At 36.9% G+C, this 12593-nt stretch overlaps 1 protein-coding gene across 3 annotated transcripts in view; it reads left to right on the plus strand.

Annotated features, from left to right (window-relative positions):
- TUT4 (terminal uridylyl transferase 4) overlaps nucleotides 1-12593 on the plus strand; it is a 39860-nt gene that overhangs the window by 22032 nt on the left and 5235 nt on the right. For all 3 annotated transcript variants that reach the window (XM_058179228.1, XM_058179227.1, XM_058179229.1), the window contains 12 exons: nucleotides 451-554; nucleotides 651-708; nucleotides 813-916; nucleotides 4423-4512; nucleotides 5583-5696; nucleotides 6398-6475; nucleotides 7309-7486; nucleotides 8406-8453; nucleotides 8541-8623; nucleotides 9188-9303; nucleotides 11044-11204; nucleotides 12310-12410. In XM_058179228.1, coding sequence (XP_058035211.1) covers nucleotides 451-554; nucleotides 651-708; nucleotides 813-916; nucleotides 4423-4512; nucleotides 5583-5696; nucleotides 6398-6475; nucleotides 7309-7486; nucleotides 8406-8453; nucleotides 8541-8623; nucleotides 9188-9303; nucleotides 11044-11204; nucleotides 12310-12410 — 1235 coding nt within the window. The remainder of the gene's footprint in view (nucleotides 1-450; nucleotides 555-650; nucleotides 709-812; nucleotides 917-4422; nucleotides 4513-5582; nucleotides 5697-6397; nucleotides 6476-7308; nucleotides 7487-8405; nucleotides 8454-8540; nucleotides 8624-9187; nucleotides 9304-11043; nucleotides 11205-12309; nucleotides 12411-12593) is intronic.

Here is a 12593-nt window from a genome sequence, read left to right on the forward strand (position 1 = left end):
ATGACAACCTGATGTCACGAATTTAACATCTGTGTTGTAGATTTAAGATTATTCTGTGATAGTTCACGGTACTATTTTATATGCATGATTAATTAAGGAAACGTGTTTCAGTTCATAATCAAATATTCATAGATGTTAGATCAGGGATCCCCAACCCATGGTCCATGGCCTGGTGCTGGTCCATGCCTTTGGGAACTGGGCCATACAAGCAGTGGGCAAGCAGTCCATGCATGCACAAAATCGTCCCCTATCTATCACTGCCGCCGTCAGTCCACAGAACCAGAAAATTTGGGGACCGCAGTGTTGGGGCATGCATTGATCATAGGAAAAAGTGACTGGTCATAAAGAACCATTGAACTGGAATTGGAATTTATAAGAGTATGAATTCTTTTGACTATGAAAATGTTTTTTTCCATTACGGGGATCTCTGTCTCTCTTTATTTTGCTCAGACAAGGCCAGGCTGTGCCTATTTGGCTCTTCAAAGAATGGATTTGGATTCCGTGATAGTGACCTGGATATCTGCATGACTCTGGAAGGCTATGAAAATGCAGAGGTAGTTCTTTTGAAATAGGTTTGCATACTTTTGTTCTTGGAAGTATTTGTAGCATGTTGTAAATAATAATACAGTGTTTTTATTAATTTTCTCCAGAAATTAAATTGTAAGGAAATTATTGAAAGCTTGGCAAAAGTTCTTAAGAAACATCCAGGTAAGATTAGGATATTGCATATTGAATAATATTTTATACATTTTGTTTAGTTTTACTTAGTATTTAACATTCTTAGTTTTAAGAAATATTACTTACCTTTGCAGGTTTAAGAAACATTCTGCCTATAACAACAGCCAAAGTGCCTATAGTAAAATTTGAACACAGACAAAGTGGCTTAGAAGGTGATATCAGCTTATATAACACATTGGCAAGTATCTTTTAGTTATGTTTTGGCTGACTATTCTAATTCTAATTCTATTCCAATTCTAAGCTAAAAATTACAAGTAGTATTTAATATCTTGATTGAAAATTAAAGTAAAAAAGAGAATATTAGGTATTATTTGCAATAGTGAAGAATATCTGTAGCTCAGGTATAGGATGAGAAACCTCATTAGGGAATATTATTGATAAGGGGTTGACATGCATACACTCTAGCACCGTGATGGTGAACCTTTTCGGAACAAGTGTGCTGGAGCCCCAGAAACCCAAAGACCAGCTGGCCGGTGTGCGAATGCACCACCTGGTCTTTGGGTTTCCGGCATGCGCATGGACCCGGCCAGCTGATCTTCAGGTTTCTGGAACTCTGGCACGTGTGAAGATTAGCTGGCCGGCATGCATGCATGCACCAGAAACCAGAACAGCAGCTGGTGACGGCATGCATGCATGCACCAGAAACCAGAACAGCAGCTGGTGACGGCATGCATGCCCACAGAGAGGGCTCTGCGTGCCAACTCTGGTACACGTGCCATAGGTTCACCTTCACAGCTCTAGCAGTTCAATTTTATTTAACATTTCAGAATGTTCTTGGAAGTTACTTTAAAAATAACTTAAGAAAAATGCTCAGTATAGTGAAATAAGGATTAAAGGGAAAGGTAAAGGTTCCCCTCGCACATATGTGCTAGTCGTTCCCAACTCTAGGGGGCGATGCTCATCTCCGTTTCAAAGCCAAAGAGCCAACGCTGTCCAAAGATGTCTCCTTGGTCATGTGGCCGGCATGACTCAGTGCCAAAGGCGCATGGAACACTATTACCTTCCCACCAAAGGTGGTCCCTATTTTTTCTACTTGCATTTTTTACGTGCTTTCGAACTGCTAGGTCAGGGGTCTGCAAACTTGGCTCTTTTAAGACTTGTGGACCTCAAGTCTTGTGGAGTTGAAGTCCACAAGTCTTAAAAGAGCCAAGTTTGCAGAGCCCTGTGCTAGGTTGACGGAAGCTAGGACAAGTATTTATTTATTTATTTATTATTTATATTTATATACCGCCCTATCTCCCGAAGGACTCAGGGCGGTTCACAGGCAAATAAAAAACACATAAATACAGAGTTAAAATAACAATTAAAAAACTTATTCTAAAAGGCCGAATGTTTAAAAACAATATAAAAAATAAAACCCATTTAAAACCCATTTAAAACCAATAAATTTAAAATCTAATCCAGTCCTGCGCAAATGAATAAGTGTGTTTTAAGCTCGCGACGGAAGGTTCGAAGGTCCGGAAGTTGACGAAGTCCTGGGGGTAGTTCGTTCCAGAGGGTGGGAGCCCCCACAGAGAAGGCCCTTCCCCTGGGCGTCGCCAGACGACACTGCCTCGCTGACGGCACCCTGAGGAGTCCCTCTCTGTGAGAGCGCACGGGTCGGTGAGAGGTATTCGGTAGCAGTAGGCGGTCCCATAAATAGCCCGGCCCTATGCCATGGAGCGCTTTAAAGGTGGTTACCAAGACCTTGAAGCGCACCTGGAAGGCCACAGGTAGCCAGTGCAGTCTGCGCAGGATAGGTGTCATACGGGAGCCACGAGGGGCTCCCTCTATCAAAGTAACGGGAGCTCACCCCATTACACAGCAGCACTAGGGATTTGAACCGCTGAACTGCCGACCTTTCGATTGACAAGCTCAGCGTCCTAGCCCCTGAGCCATGTGTCCCTTAAGAATAATAGAATTATTCTTAATAATAAAAGAATTATAGATAGCCTATTTTTCTGGATTTTCATATAGGTGCAATTAAAATTTTACATATAATATTCATTTGATTCTATACATTATAAAGATCATTGATTTCCCAAATACTAACTATAATAATCCCTCCCCTCAAAACCTATGCACCACTGATGTTTAGCATATCAGTATTGTTATTTATGCAAAAATGTGCAGCCTGGGAACTGGACAACTTATCAAATTCTTTTTTATGATTCCAGAGCTCCACATCCTCACATGTTTGATCAAAATTTGGCCCCTTTCTTATATTTGGAGGAGATTGAAAAGCAAAATTGGTGTTTTAAGTTTTACAAATGTTTCTGGCAGCCTTTTCACTTCCTAATATTCATGAATAATCATTAATGAAGTCATAAATCAAACTATGCAGGTCAATGAATCAACTCAGTACAAAAATCTAAAGCATCTTTGTTAGATATGTATCTGGCTTCTGCTTAAACATATCTAACAAAGGGGAATTGAGATCCATTCTGTAATTTATTGTGCTGTTGAATTTCTCCTTCTTTTAGAATTTTTTTTTCTGCAATTGAATTGGAATCTGCCTTGTAATTTAAATGCTTTATTCCATATCCTTCACATTGGAATGAGAGAAAACTAGTTTCATTGTGACATCTTTCCAGCTATCATATATCACTCTCAGCTCTCAGGATACATTCCTAAGACTTCTTCCCTTTTTTAAAGTGGGGTTTGTTATGTCATTCGAACATGGCATGATCCCTAAGCTGACAAAGTTGCCCCTCTTCCATGCAACCTGATGTGTATAGGCCAAGTCTAAAAATTGCAATCAGTATCTACAAAAAATAAGCTTGAATTATAAAGTTAATTAAACAGCAGTTTACCCAGTTGCAGAATCCCAATTGCAGTTCTGTGCTCATTTATTGAAAAGTTAGTTACATTTTACTCATCAGGTGCTATTTCTGTATAGGCATATAAATGACTTCATTGTTTATTTTATTACGTAATATTCATTTATTGCACTTTTAATTTGTTTGGGATTCCTGTGATAAATTTAAAATCTTACAACAATCAGAGGCCATAGAATCTCATTCTGTGATGATCTGTTAAGGTTTACAGCAGATCTTAGCAATAAATCACAGCTTTCCAGACATTTGACCCCCATTCAGCATATAGCTTCACTTAACATAAAACTCCTCAGTCTTGAATCAGCTAAGCTAGAATCATGATATCTTCAGGAGAGAAGTGGGAGCAAGCAAGGTAGTGTGTTACAATGTCATGCAAATTCTTCTTCATATGAGACTAGAATTCAAGTTTGAAAGGGCAAACTATTTTGATTACTACTCAGAGTCACTGAGACAAATTGCATAAATTTGAAAAATAAATGAAATTGTTTCACAATGCATATTTCATCAGTTTGGTATCTGTATGATAACATAGATGTCTATGATTAGAATCTTTCTGCTCAAGAATGAAATCTTAAACATAAAAGTGATTGTCTGCTATAGTGCAAAAAAGTCAGAGCCTCATTCCACACCTCTTTCTATTTATGCTCCTAAGTTCTGAAATTTTTCCTCCTCCCAGTTCATAGATATTTGGCTAGCCTCTTGGTGGCTCTCAGAGTCAGTAAAGATACATTTACATTACAGTACAGTTCTCTATATCTTAGGAACTACTAGTTCCTACCTCTTTGGTCTCGGCTATTACATGATCCGTATAATGGATTACACCTTAATGTTACTCTGTTGAATATAGTCTGATATACTTGTTTTCTAGGCACAGCATAACACAAGAATGCTTGCAACTTACGCAGCCATTGATCCAAGAGTGCAGTATTTGGGATACACAATGAAAGTTTTTGCAAAGGTAAATGCAATATTGATGTGATTTTAAAACATAAGCTGTGTTCAGTATTCTTCCACCAAATAACTGAAGATAATTCAAACACTGGTTATTTTTTAATTGCACTTAAATGGTGACTGTTGTGCTGAATTGTTGAAAATTAGTACAGTTGTGTCTCAGCTAGATTTAGATTCACTAGTGAGTACGATATTACTAACTCCATTATCCCTAAGTAAAGAAAAAATTGCATCATACACAAAGGCTCCTAAATTTTGTTCAAAGAGTTCAGAAGACTCAGCAGAATTCTGTGATAAAAAAGATTAAAAAAAAAAGAATTCTGCACATTCATGGAAATGAACATGGTAATATGGTTGACATTATCTTGAAGAATGAAATAAAAGTATTTTTCTTTTGTTTTCAAGAAAACAAAACAAGTTTCGAACTTGTTTGTAATCTGTAATCATGTTTTTTGACATTATCTGGGAAGATTATAAAATTATTATTCTTGGAAACAGTATGGTATATACCAGGATCCAACATAGATTTATTAGGAACAATCCCTGTAAAAACTACTTTATTTTTTTAGTAAATTGTGGGGAAGTGGTATATATGTATCTTTACTTCTGTGTGTATATGTATGTTTGATAAAATTTCCCATATTAGCTTAATATTCTGAGTAGGAAGTTTGCTGACGGTGTTTTTTAGGTACCTTGAAAACATTATTTAGAACATGCTTGTCAGCAGTTCAAATTGAAGTGAGTGATCAAATGGAGTTCTGCTCATTTAAAGTGAATGACTGGATTTTTTATCAGTGGATAAAATACATAAACAAAATAGCTCATGCTCTGCTACACTCTCTTGAGACATTCATCCTCCTATAGTTTCTTAAGATACCAGCGTAGCTGTTCCTAGAACAAAATCCTAAATTGAAGTATGAAATATCAGTAACAGTGTGCATTTGACTCTGGTTATGTTTTACTGAAAACATATTTTGGGTTGGCATAAAATGTTTTTTCTTAGTTTCTATTCCGAAGGTATATTTGTTACCCAAAATAACTTGCTATATGTTTATTGCATTGAAAATGTTTGAACAGCGTTGTGATATTGGAGATGCATCCAGAGGAAGTCTCTCTTCATATGCTTATATTCTCATGGTATTATACTTCTTACAACAGAGAGAACCACCAGTAATCCCAGTACTGCAAGAGGTAAATTTTGAAGGAAAAAAAAACTATGATGGAAAACAGTTTTGAGACTTCTGTCTCTTCTTGTTATAATTTTCTTATGAGGTTAGTGTTGCTTAGGGTTCTTTTTGAAGAATTATTTAACCAAATTTGGATCATTTCCTAGCCGTTTCACATGGGTTGTGTATACAGTAGTTTTCTCCATAAAATGTAGAGTTTCCTTACCAGCAAAAGTCTGAATAATGTCTTTAATAGGAGTAGGTAATCTGGATATTGTGAACTAGTTTGCATAATCCCTAGTCAACATGGCTAATAATTAGGTACTATGGAATTATAATTTAAAATGTCTGGAAATGACTTGGTTATCTACAAGTAAAATAGAAGGTATGCTTTTATTATTGATAAAGTAGTTAGCATTTGATTTTAACTTGATTTCTGAAATCAAATGAAGTCTGCTGGATAACCTTTTTTACTCCAAGTATGCTCTGTTACCCTTACCTCTGAGTAACATAATCAAATCACCTTTCCCCCACCATTCTGGTGCATATGTCTAATATGCTGGGTCAGAGGTTTATGGTTTTCTTGAAAGTTTGAAAAGAGGTTCTCTTATTATTCATAGTTTTAGAAAGAATCAGATAAGTAACACATATTTTTAAAAACATTTTTGTATTTGGAATGCTTTTAGTTTTTGTAATTTTCTGCTCTTATTTTTCATGGTGATACAGATATTTGATGGGCAGCAGATGCCTCAAAGGATGGTTGATGGTTGGAATGCTTTCTTCTTTGATGATAACGATGAACTGGTAAAGTCTTCATTTTGAAATAATAAATTAATTCTTAAGTCTGCTTTAATGTCTGCCAGCAATATTTTCACCATTTGGGAAACTAAAAAAGGAACTTTCCCCCCAGTCTTTTATTGTTGGACAAAGTAGCTGAGGTAATATGGGGAAGTATTATATTAGAATTGGACCAATAAATAGTTTGCTAGTTTTTTAATGAAGATTAGTATGACATATACTGTACATGTTTTTGTGTTCCTTTCTTTTCTTTTCTTTTTGATGATGAAAAAATAGTAACCTGGGGCTGCCATAGAAGAGATATTCTAATTAGCATCTGTATCATATTTTAGGCAGAGATTTTGTTTTCAAAACAAATGCATATTTCATCCAATAAATGTTTTGCCTCTACCATAATAATATCATTAGGAAAGGAATTGGTTACTTTGAGTTTGCATAAGTAGAGAATTTTGTAGAGAAAGTATTTTTATTTATTTGTATTCCCCCCCACCCTTTTGTTATTTTTACAAATAACTCAAAGTGGTGAACATATCTAACACGCTGCCTCCTCTTACTTTCCCTGCAAACCATGTGAAGTAGGTTGGGCTAAGAGAGACTGACAGGCCCAAGATCACACAGCTGGCTTTCACGGCTAAGGTGGGATTAGAACTCACAGGCTCCAGCTTTCTATCCTGATGCCTTAAAACCACTTTTCCTCTTACCTTGTTAATAGATAACCATAAAAAGCAGCAATAGATATTTTGTATTGTGCTACTTTAGAGGTTTTCTAGTTAAAATTGTTACATTTATTTTTCAAAATGATGTTCTCTTAACATGTTTATGCTATAATTTTTGTACAGAAAAAACGTTTACCTTCTCTCGGGAAAAACACAGAGTCACTGGGAGAACTCTGGTTAGGGTTACTGAGATTTTACACTGAAGAATTTGACTTCAAAGAATATGTCATCAGCATTCGGCAGAAGAAGCTGTTAACCACATTTGAGAAACAGTGGACATCCAAATGCATTGCTATTGAAGGTAGTTATTGAATATTTCTTGTTTAATAAATCAGTGTTTTTCTGAAGAGTCTTCCTCATTTATGCTACATTATACTAACATATTTCAAAGCAATTTATCCTGCATTTGTAGTTTTTGTAAAGAAATACCGTGTTTTTTTGGAGTATAAGACAATCCAGACTATAAGACGCACCTACCTTTTTTGGGGAGGAAAACAAGATATATGCTAGTGGATGGATATGGGAAATAATATGAAATTTTACTAGTTTGGAACTGTTTTAAGTTTTTTTCTTTGCGTAGATTGGAATTGTAATCAGAATCAGTAAGTTATTCAGCACGCAATCTGTTAGATTTAAAGCTTTTTTCCCCTCTTTTTATTTTTCTTCAGGTAACATTTTAATTAAGTTAGTGAAATGCTTTTTAAATTCCAGCTAATTGTTGATTCTAGATAGAAATTTTACAACAAAAGGACACAAAGAAGAAAATAAGACTCATAAAACACTCACAATAACTCCCAGCAATTTTCCTCCTTGCAGCAAACAGCCTGCTTTAGTTTCACTTTCAGCACAGCCTGATTAGCACAAGAAAAAAAAATCTGCCTCCCAGCAATTTGCCTCCTTGCAGCAAGCAGTGGAGGTCTGCATGGCAATAGGCAATGGCAATCTCTGCAGCCTGAAGCAGCTGAGGGTCAGGAGGCCGATCCAACCGACAAGCAACTGTTTGTGCTGAAGCTGAAATGGGCTGTTTGCTGCAAGGAGGCAAATTTCTGGGAAGCAGAGGCCGATGGGTGGGGACTGGTGGGTGGGCGGGGCTACATTTGGTGTATAAGACACACCCAAATTTTCATCCTCTTTTAGGGGGGGAAAGTGCATCATACTCTGAAAAATACGATATGTTCATTACTGACTTTTTAAAAAATTCTGTTTTAATGTTTGTTCAGATCCCTTTGACCTGAATCATAATCTTGGTGCAGGAGTTTCTAGAAAAAGTAAGTATATAAAAAGTACTATTCAACTGAATAAACTTCAAAATTAATATAGCTTTTTTAAAAAAATCTTTTTTTTTTTATCCAAAGTGACCAATTTCATAATGAAAGCATTAATCAATGGGAGAAAGTTATTTGGTACCCCTTACTATCCAATCCCAGGAAGAGAAGCTGTAAGTTCTCCTTTCTTCTGCCTTACTAACAAATGAGCAAATAATTTTTATTATAGTGCTGTAGGATATTTCAAATACATTAAATGTTATTTTGCACTAGATATTCCATTGAATTGATTTAAAAATATATGTGTTATGCTGGTAGAGCAGGTTAAACTTTTCTCAACACTCTGTTTTCCTGTGTTTTTTTCCCTCATTCATGAAATTGTTAAAATAATTGTTCTGCAAATCCTAATTTTTTAAAAACAAATCTTTGCTTTGCATAAGCTATTGTCTGTCTATCTGTCTGTCATGTAGAAGTGCATGCTCTCTTGGAAATGTAAGCCTATAAAAATTTGATATAGTTATATGAGATACACAGAGACAGACACATGGTGGGGGGAAACCAATAATATGAACAAATTCACTGTTTGCTGAAGTTTTGAATATCTGACTGAAACACCTTTCTCTTTAATAAATGATTTCATTAATTAATTAAGACATAAAAGTGTTATTATCTGTGCTCTCTTTCTGGAAAATGAATATAGAATGCTTTAGGTAAATATATATTTCCAACTTTTTTAGGAATATTTTTTCAATTCCAAAGTATTAACTGATGGAGAACTGGCACCAAATGACAGGTGTTGTCGTGTCTGTGGCAAAATAGGCCACTATATGAAGGACTGCCCTAAAAGAAGAAGGTTAGTAAAAATGTATGCCCCTCTTTTTCATAAAATGAGCCTCAAATAACAGAATAACTGAGTTGGAAGGGACTTGGAGGTTTTCTAGTCCAACCCTCTGCTCAGGCAGGAAACCCTATATCATTTCAGACAAATGGTTGTCCAATCACTTATTAAAAATTTCCAGTGTTGGAGCATCCACAGCTTTTAGAGATAAGTCATTCCACTGATTAATTGTTCTGGCTTTCAGGAAATTTCTCCTTAGCTCTAGGTTGCTTCTCTCCTTGATTAGTTTCCATCCATTGCTGCTTGTCCTGCCTCCAGGTCAGTGATGGGTTGCTACCGGTTCGCCCTGATTTGGGCGAACCGATAGCAGCGGTGGCGGGAGGCTCTGCCTACCTGCCCAGACATCATCAAATATGCTCTGCGTATGCGCAGAAGTGGCGCGCAAGCAAACCTGTAGCAAAAGTAAGTGAAATCCACCACTGCTCCAGGTGCTTTGGAAAATAGCTGGGCTTCCTCTTCTTTGTAGGAAATCTTTGAGATATTGGAACACTGCTATCATGTCACCCTTAGTCCTTCTTTTCATTAAATTCCAGCAACCATTCTTTATATGTTTTAGCCTCCAGTCACCTAATCATCTTTGTGGCTTTCTCTGTTTTAGAGTGTCAATATTTTTTTTACATCATGGCGACCAAAACTGGATGCAGTATTCCAAGTGTGGTCTTCAAAATCTTCAAAATATTATTTCCCTCTTTTTCTTTGCACCTCCATTCTCTTATCTTTTTTTTACATTTTGTTATATTTTTTAGGGATACTATAAGGCCGTGATGGCGAACCTATGGCATGCGTGCCACAGGTGGCACGCGTAGCCATATCAGTGGGCACGTGAGCTCAGCCCTGGTGCACATGCGCGCACTGGCCAGCTGATTTTCAGGCCTCCTGGGCCCACCAGAAGTAGGGAAACAGGCTGTTTCCTACCTCCAGATGGCCTAGGTGGTAGTGGAGAAGACCCATTTTTCTCTCTTACCTGGCTCCAGAACCTCTCTAGGAGTCTGGGGTGTGTGTGTGTAAAACTGCTTTTTCCACCCTCCCCAGGCCCTCTGGAGGCCAGAAACGGCCTGTTTACCAACTTCCGGTTGGACAGGAAGTGACATTTTTTGCTATCCCCAGCCCCCAGCCCCTCGCTAGGAGTCTCTGGTTGGTAAACAGGCCGTTTATGGCCTCCGGAGGGCCTCCAGGAAAATGGGGAAGACCATAAGGGCCGGAATAGCTCAGGCTGATAGAGCCTGTTATTAGAACACAGTAGCCTGCAATTACTGCAGGTTCAAGCCCGGCCCAAGGTTGACTCAGCCTTCCATCCTTTATAAGGTAGGTAAAATGAGGACCCAGATTGTTGGGGGGGCAATAAGTTGACTTTGTAAAAATATACAAATAGAATGAGACTATTGCCTTATACACTGTAAGCCGCTCTGAGTCTTCGGAGAAGGGCGGGATATAAATGTAAACAAACAAACAAAAAAATTCCACCCTCCCAGTCTCATAGAGAGGCTCTGGAGACAGGTAGAGAAAAACGGGCCTACCGGGCCATCGTGTGTTGAGGGTGGGGAAGAGTCGCATGTGCGGGGGTGGGGCTCATAGAATTATGGGTGTGGGCATGCACATGCGTGACCCCCCCGCCCCCTCCCTTCCTGGCACGCGATGGCAAAAATGTTAGCATCACTGCTATTAGGCATACCTTTTCTGTTTTTTCTTCTTAAGGGTAAAGAAAAAAGAGAATGAAAGAGATGATGAAAAGGAAGTAAAGGAGGAAGAAAGAGATACCAGAGAAAAGAGATGTTTTATGTGTGGTGACATGGGACATGTTAGAAGAGATTGTCCTGAATTCAAACAAACAAGACAAAGAAGCAATGGTGTAGCAGGTAAAATAGATTCTCCAATTTTCTGTCTAATATCCTGTATTTCCAGTTCTGTTTTTGTGGCTTTTGTTCTGATTGATTCCAAAATCCGATTTTTGCTAAGTTAGTTGTTCATCAAGGCCGGTGCATAATTTTCCTGGGCTTTAAGGAATGTCAGGGGAGTTTGCTATCCATAGAAATGATTGGTAAGATGAGTTCAACATTACAAAGTGTGATGTCGGATTGCCCTGTAATAATGGCAAAAGCAGTTGTGCATCTATAGTAACTAGTTTCTTTGGAATAGATAATTATTTTTAACTAATCTGTAGTTATTTAAATCTAAGAGTGAGTTCCAGGAAGGATAATACCAAAGCAATGTATTTTATTCATCTTATTTATAATACAGTAAATAATTTTAATGCAATTAGTTAATACAAAGTTAATTATTGCAATTGTATTTGGATTAAGTAGAAAAATGATTTATCCACCTTGTTTTAAATTATTTTTTCCACTTTATATTTGATAAGAATTATTTTAGACAGGTTTTTTCCCCCTGTCTAAAGATGGAAACATCTTTTACAAACTAAATGCATGATTGTCATCGCTGTTGAAATGTAGGTCTGTATGTTGCTTCTATATTTAGCTTGTTTCTCATGCTGCATTTTTTCGTAACATGCAATAATAATTTCTAGCCCTATCTTCACAATGTCTTGAAGTGTTTGTCATTCTTCAAAGCCCCTCATAATGCTGATATAGCAGCTCTTCTTCCCTATGTTTTTTCAAAAATAATTTCAAAAAGGAAATTTTGTTAACTTAAGCAAACATGAATTTACTAAAATCTTGCTGTAAACAAATTAATGAATGAAGGTTTATAACTGGTAGTTTAAGAATGAAGAGTCCAAACAAGTAGTAATTATGAATATTGTGAGTTTTGCAGTAGTAATTTTCCCTAAAGGTAGGGATAAACTCATTTGTTGTGATTTATCTCTAGCATAAAGCATTGCTGCTAAAAAGCCATGAATAAAATTCTGGTTGTTATATGTGCCTTTCTTTGCACTTACATTATTTATTTGAAGTTTGGTCACTTAATTTAAATTACACTATACATCCTTTATATTTTATCATTTAGTTCCTCAATTAGTCAGAACTTTGGTAAACTCACAGCAAGTCACTGGATCAATTCAACAGCAGGTGGAAAGACCCTTGCGCACCAGACAACCATCAGAATGTGTAAGTTGTATTTTCAGTGTTTTTATGAATGTGTTTTGTATAAATAGCAAGCATTGACAGAAAAAAAACACCTATAGCAACTGTAGTTATGAGTATGTATGATGATTCTTACAATGAAACACCTGGTGGACAGGTCAGTAGTTTGTTTTCCAATTTATAGCTCTCTTATTTAAGCTATCATAC

The sequence above is a fragment of the Ahaetulla prasina genome, chromosome 3, assembly GCF_028640845.1.
Source record: "Ahaetulla prasina isolate Xishuangbanna chromosome 3, ASM2864084v1, whole genome shotgun sequence".
In the NCBI taxonomy this organism is placed as follows: Eukaryota; Metazoa; Chordata; class Lepidosauria; order Squamata; family Colubridae; genus Ahaetulla; species Ahaetulla prasina.